This window comes from Carettochelys insculpta, chromosome 2, assembly GCF_033958435.1.
Source record: "Carettochelys insculpta isolate YL-2023 chromosome 2, ASM3395843v1, whole genome shotgun sequence".
Classification (NCBI taxonomy): Eukaryota; Metazoa; Chordata; order Testudines; family Carettochelyidae; genus Carettochelys; species Carettochelys insculpta.
Window position 1 is genome coordinate 61,631,143 of NC_134138.1, and position 20,577 is coordinate 61,651,719.

The 20,577-nt window shown below is 44.3% G+C and overlaps 1 protein-coding gene across 1 annotated transcript in view; it reads right to left on the bottom strand.

Annotated features, from left to right (window-relative positions):
• Window positions 1-19,948, bottom strand: part of CRISPLD1 (cysteine rich secretory protein LCCL domain containing 1) — a 58,960-nt gene extending 39,012 nt beyond the window's left edge. The window contains exons 1-2 of the mRNA XM_074985729.1: window positions 19,771-19,948; window positions 18,260-18,583 (exon numbers count right to left, since the gene is read on the bottom strand). Coding sequence (XP_074841830.1) covers window positions 18,260-18,520 — 261 coding nt within the window. The 5' untranslated portion in view covers window positions 18,521-18,583; window positions 19,771-19,948. The remainder of the gene's footprint in view (window positions 1-18,259; window positions 18,584-19,770) is intronic.
• Window positions 19,949-20,577: the final 629 nt, after the last annotated feature.

The following is a 20,577-nucleotide window of genomic DNA, read 5'->3' on the forward strand; positions in this document are numbered from 1 at the left end:
ATACTCTTTCACGTTGTTTTCAACAGTACATTTTACAATGCAAAGTCACTTCAAGAGCTGTTGTTCTCCAGGAAGCCAGAACAGCTTTTTAAGTCTCCATTTTTCAAAATGTCATAAATGATAGACACTTTGTATGTATGACAGAACTTGAATCCACATATTATTAAACAGTTACATTTCTCATTACTATACTCTGTATACATATTATTTGCTTTCAGTTCCTTTTTCTTTACTGCTTGTTTTAGCACAAGTTAATAGAGTAAACTATTTCATATCTGGCAGTACTGGCACTGCAACCATCTGGGGGTGGGAACTGCAGGACTGCAGCCCCAGCATGGTATCCCCACTGTGTGAGGGGGAACACAAGCCCTGAGCTGGATCCAGGCAAGCCATGGGTTGTAGGTCCAACATCTCTGTTCTAAAAATCTTAAAAAAAATTAATTTCCAGAAGCTGGGACAGAATTGTTCAACAATTCCAGTCAATCAGTGACTAGCTGGTCAAAAGCTTAGGAGACCAAAGCAAAGAACTCTAACATGCTTAACATCACCCTGGCCAATATTCACCATGGAACTGTAATACAGTAAACTCTTTCATATCAGGCATACTATTCTCCAGAACTCTCAAATAAGCAGCATTTTAACCATAAGTAAATTTTAGTTATGTTTTCCATATGTACAGTATAGTGTAAGAAATACAAATAACTATAGCAAATACAAAACAAACCAGCAGTCATGTAGAACTTTAAAGACTAACAAAATAATTTATTAGGTGATGAGCTTTCGTGGGACAGACCCACTTTTTCAGACTCCAGCAAATACAACAAATACAGTATGTTTACAGTGTACAATACTACTGTTAAATAAAGTACTCTGTATATATTTGTTTGTTTCTTAATATCTAATCTTGTTTTTCTTTCGTGCTATGCATTGCTAGGTATAGCTCTTTATTATTCAGAATATTTGAATATCTGACAAGTTCCTGGTCCTGGGGCTGCCAGATATGAAAAGGTTTACTGTAATGATCCTCTTCATACCAACTATTTTAAAGCATCACAGGTGTGTTTGCAGCCACTTGTCTTCATTTCTTCCTGTTCTACCATGTGCTCAGTTTTTTGTACAGAGCAGCCACTGGATTAATTTGTGTCAGGGCTGAGCCCCAAAACCTCTAAGCTCAGCAATTCCTAGCCCCATCACATCTGAGCTCACTCCAATGGTTATGAATGTAAAAATTGCTTAAGCTCCGGCATCTCTTTCGTTGAAAGTTAAGAACTGAGGGCATCCCTTTTGTGGGCCAACGGGCAGAGTCCTCAGCCAAAAATCACATCTTCTTTTAGCACTGTCCTCTCAGTAACAACATTTGCAGCCTCTCAGTCCCTTTCATTATGGCTTGCCCATCTTGATTTATAAGAACAAACAAGACACTCAGGACAATGGGTCCTATTTGTCAGAAAACCTTTTAGGTCAGCTGAGAGAAGGAAAAAAACCAATTTTTTTTAATTTACGAAATCATTTATGCCCTCATCCTTGATCACCCATATGACAGGCAAGGATCTGAACTCATCCTTCACGCACTAGGACTGTGGCACACCTTCCTACCTTATAACACCTTCAGACAAAGAATACCAAAGCACTTTTGAGTGGGATGTAGAACGCAGAAATAACATTTTACATAGCTAGACAGAAATTCATATGTACAGGAAAGAGGTAAAAGGGCTTAATAATGAGATGTATTGAAAGCTATTTAATGATTATTTTGTTTCAGTGTTCACTAAAGAGACTGATGTTGATCATATATTCAGTTCAGTTAATATAACAATCAGGGGAAAGGAACGCAAGCCATTAAAGAATATTTAGAGAAGTTAGATATATTAAAGTCAGCAAGACCTGATTAAATTAATCTTACAGCAATTAAGTACTAGCAGAAGCAAACTATTAACCATTAGCAAACATTTTTATGAAAGATGAAGTCCCTGAGGAATTGAGACAGGCAATCACAATAGTTATCTTTAAATATAGGAATAAAGGAGATTCAAGGAATTACAGATGGAATTCAATGAAAACAAATGAAAAACAGAACTATTTTTAGGGATAAAAAAAAATCAACTACTAAACAAGGAATAATGGTGTCATCATTACTAGCTGATCTGGGATCTGGGGGCTAGAGCATATCACAAATTGAATCTGAGTCAACATCATACAGTTGCATAAAAGGGGTAATGTCGTTCTGGGGTGCATCAACAGAACTATCATGTATCGAACACAAGAAATAATTGTTCCACTGTACTCAGAACTGGTGAGGTCTCAGCTGGATTTCTGTGTTCAATTCTGGGCTTTACAAAAGATGTGGACAAAATAGGGAAAGGACAGAGGAGAGCAACAAAATGAATCAAAGGTTTAAAAACCTGACCTATAAGAAAAGATAACATGAAAATGGGCCTGTTTAGTCTTCAGAAGACTTGAGGGGAGGATGTAGTAAGTCCTATAGTAAGGGCTGTTACAAAGACGATAGTCATCAATACATCGGTCCCATGTATAGGGTGCATCAGGGTGGCCATCCCAAACCATGTTATTGGGAGCCCTGCAGCAGCTGTCCCAACCATCCTATGGACCAGAGGAACCTGAGGGGATAACTCAGCCTGGTGCTTGGCTGCAGCAAGGTTCACCTCCCCGCCACATGCTCACTCCAAGGGTGGCTGGAGCAGCAGCAGCCCAGCAGCCTGTTTGGCTCCACCCCACTGCACTCCTGGCCCCTGCACGTGGCTTCTCAGAGTTGGCAGGAAGTAGAGAACTCTGGCCCCAGAGCACGCCACTTCCCTCTTCCAGGGAGAAGCAAGGTACAGTGGGGCTGGGAGAAGGCAGTGCAGTGGAGGCTGCTGGGCCACTCTAGCTTCCACTTCCTCTGTGGTGAGTGAGTAGGGGGAGGGCTACCCCTGCTGCTGCCACTACACCAGGCCCCCACAATCCTCCAGGCCACATTGCTTGGGGATAAAGTAAGAGGCTGGGTGGGGGACAGAGAAAGAATGGGGCCAGTGGTGGAGGTAGGGAAGTTGTCCCAGGCCCCCCATTCCCCTCAGGACAGCTGTGTTCACCAGTGTTCATGTCCTCTAAAGGTAGAACAAGTAAAGATAGGCTTTATCTGCAGCTAGGGAGCTTTAAGTTAGCTATTAGGAAAAACTTTCTAATTGTAAGAACTGTTTAGCACTAGAACAGGCTTCCAAAAGGAGGTCAGTGAATCCCTGTCACTGGACGTTTCCAAGAACAGGTTGGACAAACATGTCAGAGAGGTGGCATGAGAGTTTGAATTGTCAGGGAAGACTTAAATAATACTTAATCCTGCCTCAAGACAGGGGGTTAGACATGATGACCACAAAGTCCTTCCAGCCATACATTTCTAGGATCCTATAGCAATAAAAGAGCTGAAATTTAAACTTGGTATAGATGGAAATAAGTACAGTAAGTACTATTGAAAGTAAACATTTACCATGGGATGATGTAAATACCATTCAACAGTATACATTCTAAATATATGGAATAAAGTGTAAAAGAAATGCCATGGTACAGTAAGGTATTTAAGTTGTAATAGCTCCCTCTGTATTCTTTGAAACTCATTATATTGAGAATGGAAAAAGGAAGGATGAAATATTGGATGAAAATACCATCATCAAATAACCCAAAACAAATAAAAAAAATCAGCAGCTTGGCACCAGAATATAATACTAAGGCTGAATCTCTGTAGTCTGGCACTCTTTCATCCAGCAACATCCATCATGATTTTTACTTAGCTGGATGTCCACTTATCATGGATGTGGCCAAGTTTCCTGTGGTCCCATAAAGTTTGTTTACAGCCACCGGTCCTGGCTCCCAGTGTTCTGTGCTGTTATTTAGCTGTAATTTACCCCTAAATGTCTTCTAAGAGCTCAGTGAGCAGTGTAAATGTTGGTTGTGCTGCTAGACCAGAGGTGTGCAAAGTGGGAGGGTGCGTCCCCTTGGGGAGGCGTGACATTTTCTAAAGGGGGGGGGCAGCACAGCACGATCACTTAACCAATCATGGAGGCAGAAAATATCTTGCATCTCTTTCGTGTATCACCTGCTTGCTTTAAAGGGGTAGGTGGAGGCATTACTGGCAGCAGCAGCTTCTCTAATATCTCCCTGGCTGTTAAGCCTGGAGCATGTCAGTGCTGCTACCTCCTTCTTCCCCAATGCCTTTCAGCTGTTGCAGCTGAGCTGAGAGGGGATGTTTCATCTTCCCTTTTCTGCCCTGGCCCTGCCTCGGAAAGGGTCCGTGTCCCCAGCTGTGCAGTCCACACCTAGGGAAACTCTGCTCCCAGGCCCGCCTGTCTGCTCCAGGCTCCACTTCCCCCTTGCTCAGTGCCAGTGTCCCGCTTGCTATGACAGCAGCCTGGCTCTTTCATGCTGGGCACTGACTGGGCTATAGGAGGGGCCAGTATGTATATCATCACTGGGCTTCTGTTCTGCCACCAACTACATTGTGCCCCTGAACTACGGACTTGGCTGTTAGCTTCAGGCCCCTTGTACCCCAAGCAGCGTGGCCAGAACTCCCCAGCAGGCACTGTAACAAAAACACTCGATGGCCTCATCAACGGATGGTCACTTTCTCAAGCTTTTCTATGTAACCTGCAAGAGTGAAACTGACTTTCATTAGCAAAAGGGTCATTAACCCTCCAATGATTCAGCACAGGGGCTTGAAGAGGAGGCCCTGGCAGACTGATGAGCAGGGGGGACTGCTGGCCTTCTCCTCTCTACCTAGAACAGGGGTGTGCAAAGTGGGTGGTGTGACCCCCTTGGGAGGCATACAATTTCCTAAGAGGGGCAGTGTGATTGGCCACCCTGTGGCCTCCATTGGTTCCCCCTCACTCTTGTGGCCTCCAAGTGAGATGGTTGGGTTGGCTGCTAATTGCAAGGACCAAAAACGGGCCCTGATGTAAAAAGTTTGCTCACCCCTGCACTAGGCAATACTGACCTCCCATGGTTCAGCAACTTCTCTAGTTCAGCACTCCTGAGGGTTCAGCCTGTAGTAACAAAGGCAGTGTGCCCAGAGCCTTGCTTTATTACAGCATGTGAAAGTAATAAATTGAATTTCATTGCACATCCCATCCAATAACCTGAAATCACCTGAGAGGATTAACTATCAATATAATTTTAATATAGGTAATTACATATTTTTTTCATAGATGTGTACGCTGGCACAATTAGTTTTTAAGGTCAAATTCTCCAATGTGGGTGACTGAAGTCAGACTTCTAAATTCACACTTAGGCCCCTGAAAGAAGTCACTGGCAACTAGCGTTGTTCAGAAGTCTGAAAGTTAGGTCACCTATTGAAACAGACATGGATCTAGATCCTGAATTTAGCCCCAAAAGGTGACAACTTTGGACTTACTGTCTTCCTTAAGGCCACACAGTGTTGGGAATGAGACAGCAGATTTTTCCCGCCTTTTTGTTTACCTCAAGGGCTCCGAAGGGGTTTCGTTATGTAAGGATCTCCCACCACAAGGGAAAAAAAAGGCAGACACCAATCTGTGGGGCTGCTGCTGCCCATCCAAACGGCAGAGTGGTGCGGTTCTCTTTCCATTGATTCCAAAAGAGCATCAAGCCAATTAGAACATCACCGCTCCACCGAGCCATCTGATGCCACTCCAGTGTCCACCTTGAATCCAACTGCCATCTAGTGACAACTCTCCATCACGGGATTGCCCCAGTGTTCCTCCCTAAGGGCTTTCAATTAGCCTAAGGGTAGAAGGTCCTGGGCGCCCGCCAGGAACTGTGAAGGAGGTTAATATCAAAACGTTTACCATAATGTGTTTATTGCCTGTTTGGAACTGACTATTATAGTTTTTTGGGTTTATGATGATTCTCGATACTTCTTTTTTTCTTCCTCCCCATACTCTGTAAACTTATCCCTTTAATAAACAGTTCCTTGTTCAGTTTAGATACTATTGTTTCATATCCTTGTTTACTTGGGTAATAGTTGCCAGGTGACAGATATTGGTACACAGTGAGCTCAGGCTAGAGGACTTTGTTGGGGTCCCATGCAGTCTTATCCTATTTCAAATTATTTCTCTACCTAACAGATAGTCAATGATGGAAGTTGGAATCAAATGCTCCATTTCTGCACCAGCCACTACATAATGCTCCTTCCAAATATGAAAACAAATATACTACCATAAAGACTACCAGTGCCATTATTAATCCTTAAGCATATTTAGGTTAGTAAAAAAGAGGAAACAGATGACATTATACTTTCCTTTGCTGAGGAAAAACAAATACATTGTCTTTTTTCTTATAAGTTTTCAGTTCTAAAACAGACAAGAACACTGTTATATTCCAGTTATAATAGACTGATGTTTATACAACTTTTTAAAAAGATTGCTACAGAGACCTAGAGGCTTCAGCTACTCTTTTGGAAAAGAGCAGAATGCCGGAAAAACTGTGGCTTTTCCCTGGATGCAGCAAAGTGATCTTAAGCCAAAAATACTGTTCCTGGACACTAAGTAAAAGGAATCAATTACTGAGGTAACCCTGCATTACAGTTTCATGTGTTTGTGGTTTGGGTGTTCAAAGAGTCAAAAACAAAATAGGAACAGCGCAAATGACTGGTCACCTTTCACTGTCAATGTAATCTAAACATATTAGGATGCTGATGAAATATTCATATTTCTAAGGTAACCTGGAATGGCATCTCTGCTTCAACATCAATGTTGCCATTTTAAAACAGCAAAATCAATTTAAAACCCAACAATATTTTAAAATCATCTTACGAACTGTACGTTCCAAAAGCAAATGTTATGGAGTGGCAACAGAACTGTAATAACGGACCTTAATTTCCCAACACTTTCTATTGACAAACAGTCAATTACTCCATTTCCATTACAACTTATTCAGCTCTATGTATCTATCATACTGTGGAAGACCAGAGCCTTAATTATTCCCTTAATCAGCTCCTATCATCATTACAAGCCAGTTTTTAATGTATCAGAGATGTTGCAGGAAGTAATTGCAGTCTCTCAGATACTGTGCTCTGAGGAATATTAGCTTTTTATTGGTGGCTCCTGCAAATCTCATTTTAATACAGCAGAAATGGAATATTGGAAAGGGTGACAAAGTGATTACACATGATTTAGCAGCCCAAAAGAGATCTTCTTAAATATGTTTCAGAAAAAACGGGGGCTGAGCAACTCTCTCCAAGCCAGAATTCCTTGGCATTTTGATTCTGAGAGCCATCAGGACAGGTGTGGTTAGCTATTTACTGAATACTTGTATTTCTGGTAAATTGAGTCAAAATGTTGGATTTCGTGACTGAAGTAAATTGATTTTATGCCAAGAAATGACACTGTTTTCATGCTCTCATTACAAATTAAAGCTGCTTTTGCTTAGAGTCGTTTTTCCTGGGCTCACAAACTACTTCATTTCATGTAAAATTGAGGATTGATGACAGACCAAATTAATTCATAGTATTTGGGGGAGGGGGGTTACCATGACTGCTATCAATCAACACTTAATAAACAACCTTAAATTAAATCAGATTCCCAGTCAAATAACTCTAACATATCTTCTCCATGTTAACCTCTGTAAATAAACAATTCTTTCTGTCCTCACTATAGATTTCATGCCTTGGGCTCTATGTTCTGCTATTGCAAACTAATAATTTTGCTAACTAACAGCAAAATGACAGCAAAATATAAATGACAGATGAATAACAAACCTCTTACTTTTGTAATTTTGATTTCTGTTTTGGTAAAGCTCTTTAAAACAGTAAGCTATCTGCTGCTTTCTCACTTCCAGCATCTGTGCCTGGAGCCATTTAGTTGCTACTGGCATTGCATCAAAGTCATAACAAGGACTTACCCACTTGTTCACTTGGCCACTTTCAAGCTGCAGAATCCTTTGCTGAAAAATGCCAGATAGAATAAAAGGATAAGTCAACGTCACAGTATTCTTTGATGCAGTGGCAGTGGCCTCTCAGCACCAGGGCAAAGAAGCTGAAGCACTTCCACCAGGCTTTGAAGTGAAGCAGGAAAGTGGAAAGCCAGAAAGGAAACAGACAAGTTCACAATGAAAAGGGAGCTGGGGTTTGTTTTAAGTGCTCTCCAAAAACTTAAAGGATTCCACAGACGACTGTTCTCAGGTCTAAAGGAATAGGAACTGTGTTTTTTCAAGTGTCCCTGTGACGCTCTGGAAAAGCTGACAAGAAGACAAACAAAACAGAGACGTGCCAGAGATGTTTCAGAGAGACCTAGGAACTTAAATATGGGCATAGATCTACAGCATGGAGTTCAAAGCGTGGAGGGCCAGTGAGAGTCCCTGTGTACTTCCTAAGCCCCTTTTTAGTACTTCACTATACACAGGGGTGCAGAGACTCGCTCCACCACACATACTGACTCTGTACCCTGAGTGTGCTGTCAAACAGAGCTGATAAATGGGTCACTGCAGATGAGGCTCACAGGAAAGGGTAGTGAGGATAGAGTTACTTTATCCAGACTTATATAGATACTATGGCCCTAAAGAACCTCACATCTATAGAATGGCTTTGTGTAGCAATGGGTCACTGCCATCTGAAGTTTTATATTATGCTATATTCTTAACTTCATGAAGAATTTGCCTGAGTAAGGATTAAGTAAACACAGAAAAAAAAAAAAAAAACACCTTGAACAAGCATTTAGCCCTGAATGTGGGACTTTCACACACCACAATATATAAAATGGCCATCTTTGACTCTTCTTTGTCTAAGGGGCCAGTCCTCATGCAGTAATTATGAGACAATGTAGTGAGACTCCATGAAAGCCCTGAGTCAACCAGTCTTAAAAGGGACAGCATTGTGTCAGCATAATCACTTAGAATTATGAAGAGATGCTAGAGTGACATGAGCCACAGAGGAACAAATGCACATAACCACAATACAAATAATAACAATTGTGCATACTTATTTTATTGTCTGTCTGGGCAGAAAATAGTATAGTTTTGTACATGCTAAATTATTTCCCTTTTCCTTTTCTAGGACAAACAAATAGGGATCAAATGCTGCCTTCACATACACACGTATACTTGCCATTGTCATGTGATTACATTTGAGAATAAAACTGGGTCTGGGATTAAAAAAAAAAAAACTGTCATTGCTTTTTGTCTCCTTCCTCAAGTTTGTGAAATAAAACAATCTAAAAAAATCATTACAGATTTAGAGTAATTTCTACACAGAATCAGATCACAGGAAAATCTGAAAGGAAACATAAGGCCAATGCAGTTGGGTTGCCAGCAGGGAGAAATGAACCTCTGACCTTAGAGGCTAAAGCCTGTGTGCTACCAGAATCACAGGGCTGGAAGGGACCTCAGGAGGCCATCTAGTCCAGCCCCCTGCTTCAAGCAGCATCAACCCCCACTAAGTCATCACAGCTAGGACCTTGTCCAGCCAGGACTTAAAAACCTCAAGGGACGGAGAATCCACCACCTCTCTAGGCAATGCATTCCAATGCCTCACCAACCTGTTGGTGAAGTAGTTTTTCCTAATATCTAACCAACACTCTCCCTCTTCAACTTCAGACCATTACTCCTTGTTCTTACATCTGACACCATTGAGAACAGTTTCTCACTCGCCTCCTTAGAGCTCCCCTTCAGGAAGTTGAAGGCTGCTATTAAATCACCCCTAAGTCTTCTCTTCTGTAAACTAAACAAGCCCAAATCCCTAAGCCTATCCTCATAGCTCTTGTGCTCCAGCCCCTTAATCATTTTTGTTGCCCTCCTCTGAACCTGCTCCAGCAAATCCACATCCTTTTTATACTGGGGGGCCCAAAACTGGACACAATATTCCAGTTGTGGCCTCACCAGTGCCAAATAGAGGGGAATAACTACTTCTCTAGATCTGCTCAAAATGCTCCGCCTAATGCACCCTAGCACACCGTTAGCCTTCTTGGCTACAAGGGCACACTGTTTACTCATATCCAGCCTTTCATCCACCATAACCCCTAGGTCCCTTTCCATTGTACTGCTCTTGAACCAGTCAGCTCCCTAGCCTGTAACAATGTTTGGGATTCTTCCGCCCCGGGTGCGGGACTCTACACTTCTCCTTGTTGAGCTGCATCAGATTTCTTTTGGCCCAGTCCTCCAATTTATCCAGGTCTCTCTGGATTCTCTCTCTACCCTCCAACATATCTACCTCTCCCCCGAGTTTTGTGTCATCCGCAAACTTGCTGAGGGTGCAATCCAGTCCTTCATCCAGGTCGTTAATAAAAATGTTGAACAACTCTGGCCCCCCGAACAAAGCCTTGTGGCACTCCGCTTGAAACTGATTGCCATCCAGATATTGAGCCATTGACCACTACCCGTTGGGCCCGACCATCAAGCCAGTTTTCTATCCATCTTATAGTCCAAAGATCCAATCCATACTTCCTTAACTTATGGACAAGAATGTTGTGGGAGACCGTGTCAAAAGCCTTGCTGAAGTCAAGGTATATCACATCCACTGACTTCGCCATGTCCACAGAGCTTGTTACCTCGTCATAAAAGCTCATCAGATTGGTCAGGCAGGACTTGCCCCCTGGTGAATCCATACTGGCAACTTTTGATCACTTTACCCTCTTCCAAGTGCTCCAAAATGGATTCCTTGAGGATTCCCTCCACTATTTTCCCAGGGGTTGAGGTAAGGCTGACCAGTCTATAGTTCCCTGGATTGTCCTTCTTTCCTTTTTTTAAAGATGGGCACTACATTTGCCTTTTTCCAGTCATCCAGGATGTCTCCTGATCGCCAAGAGTCTTCAAGGATAATGGCCAAAGCTTCAGCAATGACCTCTGCCAATTCCCTTAGTACCCTAGGGTGCATTAAATCCAGACCCATGGACCTCTGAACATCTAGTTTTTCTAGATAGCTCAGAAATTGTTCCTTCCCTACAGATGGCTGCCCTCCACCTTCCCATACTTCATTGTCTAGGACCATCATGTGGAAGTTGACTTTGTCCATGAAGACTGAGACAAAAAAAAAAAAAAAAAAAAAAAAAAAAAAAAAAAGCATTGAGTACTTCAGTTTTTCCTACATCACCTGTCACTAGGTTACCTCCCTCATCCAGTAATGGCCCCACACCTTCTCTGATAACCTGTTTATTGTTCACAGGCCTGTGGAAACCCCTCCTGTTACTCTTCACATCCCTTGCCAGCTGCAGTTCCAATTGTGTTTTTGCTTTCCCGATTACTGCCCGGCATCCTCCAGCCATACGTTTATGCTCCTCCTTAGTCAACTGTCCCCATTTCCATTTCTTGTATGTATCCTTTTTTAATTTACACTGACAAAGGACTTCCCCGTTAAGCCAAGCTGGTCGCCTACCATGTTTACATTTCTAACTATGCAGCGGGATGGTTTGTTCCTGTGCCTTCAGTAAGACTCCTTTAAAATACCATCAGTTTTCTTCAACTTTTTTCCCCTTCATCTTTGTTTCCCAAGGGATCCTGTTCATCCATTCTCTCAGGGAGTCAAAGTCTGCTCTCCTGAAATCAAGGGTCTGTATGTTACTGCTCACTTTTCTTCCTTTTGTCCGGATCCTGAAATCTACGATCTCAGTCACTGCAGCCGAAGTTTCCTCCCACTTCTATTTCTTCTACTAGTTCTTCTAGTTCTTCCTGTTTGTGAAAGCTACCACATGAACTCCACTGGCTCTGAGTTGAGGCAATAGAGCAGAGACTTCCTTCTCCTTAGTAGGTCGTCTCAGTGCCTCTGGAGTTACAGAAAGAAAGACCTACCTGAAGCAGTTACGGCAAATATATGTAATCTCACTGAACAGCAAACTACCAAAAATTGAAAATTGGACTATGGCCAAGGGGTTCCAAGTGTGGTAGAAGGCTCAGAGTTGGGGTAGGATTTAGGGTGTGTTAGGGGGTGTGAGGAGCAGGCTCCAGAAGAGAGTTGGGTGCAGGAGCAGGCTCAGAGCTGGGATGGGGATGGGGCACAGGAGAGGATAATGGTTATGGGCTCTGGACCAATGGGTGTTGTGGAGCCAATACTCAGGTGGGGATAGCATGGGGAAAACCCTGACCACCCCTACACCTAGGCACCAAGGGGAGACACTTCCCAGGAAAAATGCAGACTTGGCAATCCTATTAGGAATACAGGAGTAAAGAGTTTGATGAAAGAGTTCCTTCTATTTTCCATGTAATGCTGCCCCTTTTAAAAAGTAGGAAACAACACAGGTACTCGAGAAAGATTTCAGTTTGCATGTCCACATCTGAATTCATCAGGTGATGGTCTGGGCACTTAATCTGCATGGGGAGTGGGGCAGAGAATGACTCTGCATCAGCAATAGCTTATAATCAATTCACTTTGCAAAGCACAGCAAGGACCTGCAGCACCTTATATTCTAATGACCTGTAACAAGTAAAATGGTTTGCAGTTGTAGGCTACGTCTACACGTGAACCCTACATCGAAGTAGCCTATTTCGATGTGGCGACATCAAAATAGGCTATTTCGATGAATAACCTCTACACGTCCTCCAGGGCTGGCAACGTCGATGTTCAACATCGACGTTGCGCAGCACCACATCGAAATAGGCGCTGCGAGGGAACGTCTACACGCCAAAGTAGCACACATGGAAATAAGGGTGCCAGGCACAGCTGCAGACAGGGTCACAGGGCGGACTCAACAGCAAGTCGCTCCCTTAAAGGGCCCCTCCCAGATACACTTGCACTAAACAGCACAAGATACACAGAGCTGACAACTGGTTGCAGACCCTGTGCATGCAGCATGGATCCCCAGCTGCAGCAGCAGCAGCCAGAAGCCCTGGCCTACGGGCTGCTGCACACGGTGACCATAGAGCCCCGCAAGGGCTGGAGAGAGAGCGTCTCTCAACCCCACAGCTGATGGCTGCCATGGAGGACCCTGCTATTTCGATTTTGCGGGACGCGGATCGTCTACACGTGCCCTACTTCGACGTTGAACATCGAAGTAGGGCGCTATTCCCATCCCCTCATGGGGTTAGCGACTTCGACGTCTCGCCGCCTAACGTCGAAGTTAACTTCAAAATAGCGCCCAACATGTGTAGCCGTGACGGGCGCTATTTCGAAGTTGGCACCGCTACTTCGAAGTAGCGTGCACGTGTAGACACGGCCGTAGTGTTACATTGGCATTTTATTTGCACATCTCTAATTTAATAAGAATTATATTTTCAATTCTGGGCAAAACAGAAGGGTACTTGAGGGATGGGGTCTAATGTCAAACATCTCAGAATTATAAACTGCATAAAACTGCACAAAAGAAAAAAATTGCTCCAAACTGTACAGATATTTATATGGCTATCCTGCCTTTCTGATTTACATCTGCATCATTTATTTGATGAATTATTTTTAATGATATTTAATGAATTATTTAAAGGATAATGTTCGTGGCAGCTGAGGCTATAAGTCTGTGATTGGGTTTCTGAATCACTGAACAGTCAAAAGAAGCATATAGACAAAAGCAGCATATTGCCTCAGGTTCTCCAGCGCTATAAACCTCAACAAGATATTTAAAAAACAACAATCATATACAACCACACTCACTGTAGAGTATATCAGCTATCCATGGAAGCAATGCAGAGACTGGAGTGTGAAGAAAAATCATATTCAAGGTACAGGATTAGAAATGGCACACAGTTTTTAAAAGCTTCATGTTTTTAAAACAGATTAGCAAACACCAATGTTCGCTGTAAGCTGAGCTCTTGGTCAGCTACCCAGGAAAAATCCAAATGCCACACACAGCTGATTAGCAGAGTGCCCACTGTGAGCAGCATGTATTTTTACTGGTGGTGCACCTCCACACATGACTTGGTGCATATAACAAAATTTATCCTACACATGGATGGAAAAAAATTAGAGGGAACATTGGAAAACGCCTTCGTTTAGTATATGCTGCACACAGGAGCAATTACTGGAGGCCCCAAGCCATGCCTTCTGTGGATTAACAGAAGATCAGCTAATGCTACCAACCACCACCTAAATGGTAAAGCTCTGCGCATCTTTATTTATTTATTAATGAAGCTGCTGTAAGTAGGACTTTTAGTGACTTTAAGAAGTATCACGGGCACTTGGACCATACAGAGGTCAAAAGGTCAAATTTTGGCTCTCCACCTCAGAAAGGTTGCTGACCTCTGGACTGGAGTTTATGTGAATTACTATTTGAGGATAGGGTCAAAAATTGTCTTACAGTTCAAGAGAGTGGCTTGAGAGAAGATGTAACCTAACTAATACACATTAGCTGTGGACACACTACCCCACCCTTTCAGAAGGGGCACGTTAACGAGGGATTTCGGAAGATGCTAATGAGATGATAGCATGAATATGAAGCACCTCATTAGCATAATGGTGGCCACACACAATTCAAAAATACCACTTTCAGAACGCACACCGCCCATGTAGCCGGGGGCCTTTCGAAACAACCCTTTGATTTCAAAAGCCCCTTCTTAAAACCAAATAGGTTTAGCATAATTTTTTGTTTGTAATTTCTTAGGCTGTGGGGAAAAAAAAAAAAAAAAAAAAACAAAAAAAAAACCTTAAAAGTCAGAAATCTCACTATGCAGCTTCATATTGGCACCATCATGCATCATCAGAAGGGTTGTATCTTTGGGTCCACTATCACATATCTAGCATATGAGCCAAAAGAATAGCTGATAGCAGCAGGAATTACCAGCCCTCTATGTGGGCCAGCCTAGATAAGAGGCTTTGCCAGGGTGGTTTCACAGGTATTTGCTGACAACAAATGTGACACTAAACTAGGCGGACTAAGGGAAAACACTGATATGCTGGCAGGTGGGGAATAGGGCCCAGGGAGACCTAGACAAATTGGAGGAATGGACCAAAGGTAATCTGATGAGGTTCAGTGACAACAAGTGCAGAATCCTGCTCTTAGGACAGAGCAGTCCCGAGCACTGCTACAGATTGGGGATCAACTGGCTGAGCAGCTGTTCTGCAGAAAAGGGCCTAGAGATTACAATGGATGACAAGCTGTATATGAGACCTTGTGCAACAGTATGCCTCTGCTGCAGAAAGCATGTGGATTGAGTCCAGTGGAGGGCGGAAAAATGACTAAGGGGCTGGAGCACAGGACTTATGCAGACAGGCTGAGGGATTTGGTCTTTCTTAGTCTACAGAAAAGAAGAGTGTGCAGGGGTAGATTTTATAGCAGCCTTTAACTACCTGCAAGGGGAGACGGGTTGAGAGAGGATGCACAGGGGCTGTTCTCAGTAGTGACAGATAGAACAAGGAAAGATGGTCTTGAGCTGTAGTGGGGGAGGGCTAGATTGCATATAGTAAAAACTATTTCACTACGAGAGCGGTGAAGGTCTGGAATGGTTTACCTAGGGAGGTGGTAGAATCTCCTTCCCTAGAGTTCTTTAGGTGCCAGCTTGACCAAGCCCTGGCTGGGATGATTTAGCTTAGATGGGTCCAGCCTTCAGCAGGGGTTGGACTTGATGACCTCCTGAGGTCTCTTCCAAACCTATGTTTCTATGAAAGGGTATCCAGGTTCCATTTTGGTTCTGGGGTGGAGGGAGGAGGGCAGTGTGTTCTACTGGGCACAGACTGCTGTCCATTTCATCCCAGAGTAACCTCTTCCACCTTTGCCTTCCCAGCATGACCCTGAGAGATTCCTGTATTTTCCCCATCACAAGTGTCATGTGCCAGACCCATTCTCCATTCCTCAAAACTTATCATCCCTACACAAGCCTCTTGGCCCACCCTGTCCCAGTTAGAGCATCCTTGACTATCTACCCCAATCCCATTGTCCCTCACCACTCCTAGTCTTAGTCTGCTTGAGTAGCTTAGTGACCTCCCACTCCCAGCTCTTTGTCCCAAGTCTCCTTATGGAGTAAGTTTCGGGTCTCCCCTTCCTGAATCCTCACCTAATCTCCTTGCCCCTATCCTGGCTTTGGTTGCCTCCCACCCACACTCCCTAACTTCAATGTCTCCCTGTCCCAAAATCCTTCAATGGGCTCTTCATGCAGTGAGCGTCCCTCTACATCTATCCCCCCACTTTATTGCCCCAGTCTGTTTATTTAACCAGTTCTAGTCTCCCACCTAGATTCTTCATCCAGTCTCTTCCAGCACCTCTTTCCCTGTTCAACTTCCAATCTCTTTGCCCAGTAGTCAGTCCACCATTAACTCAAAGTTTTCTTGTCAAGACAGGCCCAGTTCCTCCTACCGCCCCATCACTCACAAGACTCTAGTCCAAGTCTCAATCTTCACCTGGCTCCTTGGCCAAATCTACCTCACCCACCCCGCACAAATCCACCTACTGTTCCCTCTTCATTCAAATAAGGCAGCTTCCTGCTCCATGCCAGAGACAGCTTGAGGAACACTGAGAATACAGAAGATATTGGCTTCCTGCTTTCAATTCAGATGCCCAAACCAGGCCCACAGCAGCCTAGAGCTGTAATTGCAGAGAAAATTGTGCTCAGGTCCATGCTGGAGAACATTCTGCACAAATGGAATAATCAGGAACTTCAGCAGCTAAAATCCAAGAAGTATCTACTGAGATTATACAAACTGAGATTTTTCAAAGACTTACAATTTGTCTTAAATTCAAGTGGATTTTATAGCAATAACAAAAGCACTGTGCTGACGTGAAGACTGCCTGCTCAAAAAACTTTGAATTTCCTGATCCAAAACATGCTTTTCAATGGCCAACAGAATTTTTAGCAAGGACAAAATATAATTTTCCTAGCCTCATTTTTGGTATGACTGAACTGTGTGGCTGAAATTGAAAAAAAAAAAAAAGAAAAATCAGCTTGTGATGGATGCCTGGCATGGAAAATTTCAGCGTCAAGAGATCAGGTTTAGCTTAATTATAAGCAACTGAAAACAAGACCTTATGATGGCAACTCTTGGACAACCTTAGTAAGAGAGGTACAAACAGTTCTCCTAAAATAATGCAGCCTCGTTATAGGTATAATCAAACAAATTAAACACACGAACATTGTGACAAAAGTTTGAAGTTTTCTGCACATGTAAGAGAGATAAAACAATTGCTCCATTCTTGTCAGATCACTGGCCCTTTGAGGCACTCCAAGGACAGATTTTGAATATTCTTAGTGTATACTAATAAGGTCATAAAAATGTGTGTCATGGACACTGAAATTTGGCTATTGTAGGGAAGGGGCAGGGCTTGAAGTGCCTCCCTGACCTCCAACTTTCCTATCATGCAGGAGATTCCAACTGTTAATCCCAGCCAGTGCTGAGGAGACATGGGATTTCCTCCTCCTATTTGTGGAGCCCAGTCAGACTCACCTGTGGGAACCTCCCTTGGTTGCAGGAGGCTCTATGGCTGCTGGCTAGGAGCCCAGTTCTGCAGGCAGCACAGAAATGAGTGTCTGTCAGCCCCAAACCAGGTGAAAGATTAGAGCCTCAGCTGTCAGTCTCCAAACTGGGTGGGAACCTTCCAGGAAAACTGGAACAGATGGTAGACAGCTTCCAATATTCTGCAACTCTCACTTCTGTCCTGCTGCTGGGGCTGATGCTGGCTTTAGAGCTGCACACTCAGCCAGCAGCCACTGCTCTCCAGCTGCCTAGCTCTGATGTCAGCATCCCTACCATTAGCAGTGTAGAAATGAGTGGAAATTCCACAATTTCCTTTATGATAGCCTTGTGAGCCCTCCCTCCATAGCATCCTTTTGGCTTGGGACCCCCACGGGTACAACATGGTGAAATTTCAGATATAAACATCTACAGCTGTGAAATGGACTATTTTAAAAATCCTACGACTTCGGAATTGACTAAAATTGACACTGAATTTGGTAGAGCCCTAGTAATAATGAAACTTATTATATAAAAAACAGCATTGAGAAAAGAGAGAGCGCTTAGGTTCACAAATACCAAATACACATCAAGGGAAAAAATGAGAAGAATAAATTTTCATAATACCAATGTATTAAACATAGAAATATATCAGTTTGCAGGTAGGGGGAACCTGAGCTATTCTGCAGCTCAGAGCTTCCAGTTTAGCATCCTCCTTATCTTTTAGCTCCTGAAAACTTGTTTCATTGTTCTGAACGTTACTTTAGCAGGTTCTCATAAACAACTTAAAGAAGACTATTGGAAATAGGAAGAACTCTTGGATGTTGCTAAAATAAATTGTTGCATCCACAAACAAAAACATATGTTCCATTCCATCCTTTTATAGCAATGTCAACAGACAAACATCAGGAAATAATGACTGAAAGCATGCTGCTTTACATAATGACAGTAACTATTGCATTAACATTTCTGTCTGAACACCACTATCAATTTTTTCCTTACCATGAATTCCATATTGGAAGCTGGTGGATACACCTGGCTCCGTAATTTATTATGGAGATCCAAGATACTTTGCATATCACTGTCTGTGATAGCCCTTTTCCCTCTTTGTTTGGCGATCCACCACTCACCATCCTCATCCATGTACTTTTCCAAAAGTTCTTCTAATAGTGTATCATTGGGAAGAACCATTGAAGAAGCTGTTTGAGCTATGAATAGCAAGGCAGTTACTCTGAGCCATTCCTGTGCTACGCACATCATCATGAATGACCTCAAAACTCCACTGGGTTAATTCCAAGATAAAAATCTTTCTTCCAGGTCTGCTGGCTGCAAAGGCATAAGAGAGTAAAGCGATTCTGAGGTTAAACTGTTGGCCTGAATTAACCTACTAAATAACAAAAGTCAAACTGTAGTTGGGAGGGAAGTGTGCCAGTGTGGTTTTTAGGGAGACAAACCAAGATGCCAGAGAACACAGCCATCCATGCTTTACACTGTGGCTTCGCCTTCATGAACTAAAAATCATTCAGGTAGCTGTGTAAAGCACACTAAAGTGTCTGCATAAATAAACATAATATTTTCCACAAACTGCCATCATCTGATGTCTCCTTTAATCTAAATTACATGACGAAGTAGATCCTCTTATAATGTTGCAGTATATAAACATAGCTGTTTTCAAGCTAAAAGGGCTTGTAGTGGATCTGAAAATGAAAACAACCCCCCCAAAACAATATGAAATATGTTTTAAAAATCAGAAGTATCAAATCTGACATTGATCAACAGCTTTTGTTTCAGCGATTTAAAAGCATTTTAAATCTCCAGATTTACTAAAACTCAAATAATTAAACCCTGCTCGTCTAATCAATGTGTTTAGTACGCTTGACGAGCCAAAAAGAAAAAAAAAAGAATTTGAAAAGGTTTCACGATGCAGGTCTACCATCAAGAATGTTCTTCAGATACCGGCTACTGCACTTTGGAAGTATGGAAAGCTGCAGTGATCTATCTCCAGGAGATTTCTCCTCCCACTTCAAAGTGTCTTAACCTTAACAGCAATCCCCCAGCACTGCAGCAGCTGTGGAAGGACCCTTAGGCACGCTGCAGAGCTGCCCGCTATAGCTGGTGTTCCCACAGGGCAGACACACTACATCCTGCTGCTGGACCAACGTGCACTCAGACCCACATGGCTCCTGCACTACGGGCACATACAGAAAGGAGAAAGTCCGGCTCGTGAGCTCCTAGGGGGTAACCCCAACCTGCTCCTGCCGCGTCTCCGGCGCACGGCGGCTCCCACACACGGATCAAGGGAGACTTGCTGCTCTGAACCAGTCAGCCCCGGCGCGCTCCGCACCCTTTGTTCCAGGCCCGGAGCCGGGGAGGCGCAGTGGGGAGACCCCCACCCCCCGGCAGGTCCCCGCCGCCGGTGCGCGGGAAGAGCGGCAGCACCGCAGGGTCGCGGCTCGGGGGCGGCGGGAGCTCGGCCGAGAGGCGCCCCCCTTCAGGCCGAGCGCAGCCCTTACCTCTGCCGGCCGCTCGGGCGCCAGGCGGCAGCCCCCCGGCGCAGCCGAGTCCGCTCCGGCGCCCCGCCTCTGGCAGGCGAGAGACGCGCCCTAGCCCAGCGGGAGCGGGACGCTGCACTAGCCAACCCTGCGGGCAGCGTGCGCGCGAGTCCCGGCCCCGGGAACCCTCTGCCCCAGCTCGCGCCGCCCCCGCCTCCCTGCAGCTGCCCGTAGCGAGCTCGGCGCTTCCCCTTTGCTCCCCGCCATTTATCCCGGGCCTAGAGCGCGCCCCCAGTGACGTGCCCCGGCCAGCCCGGCCCAGCCGCCCGCACGGCACCGCCAGGGGACTCGGAGACGGGCTCCGTGTAGCGCCACTCAGGCCCCAGCTGCCGAGGGAAAAGCTGCCTGTGTCCTGCAGGTCTTTCAGCCCCCACTTGGCCCCGTAGGACAGAAAAGAGGGGTCCGCGCTGAACCAAGCGAATCCAGAACCGGGTCAAGAGCGCGTGAAAAGCCCAGAACCTGTAGCTGCATCCAACCAGGTTGTGGCCAAGAAGCCCCAGATCCTAAAACCCAAACAGGGCAAGACCAGGGGCCCCAACAGGGGCAAAACAATCTGGATCCTAGCAGGTGTACTGGAAAAATCAGGTCAGACCCCCGCCAAATGTTGTGTCTCTGTTCCTGCAGGCGACTAAATGGGGGATGGGTCCAACTGCAATAAAAAAAACTCTAGTCTGACTCGAGGCCACAGCAAGACTGCAGCTGCCCACCCCATCCCTTCCAAAAAATAGAACCTGCTGGATTCACTCAGTTACCAGGGACCAGATGAAG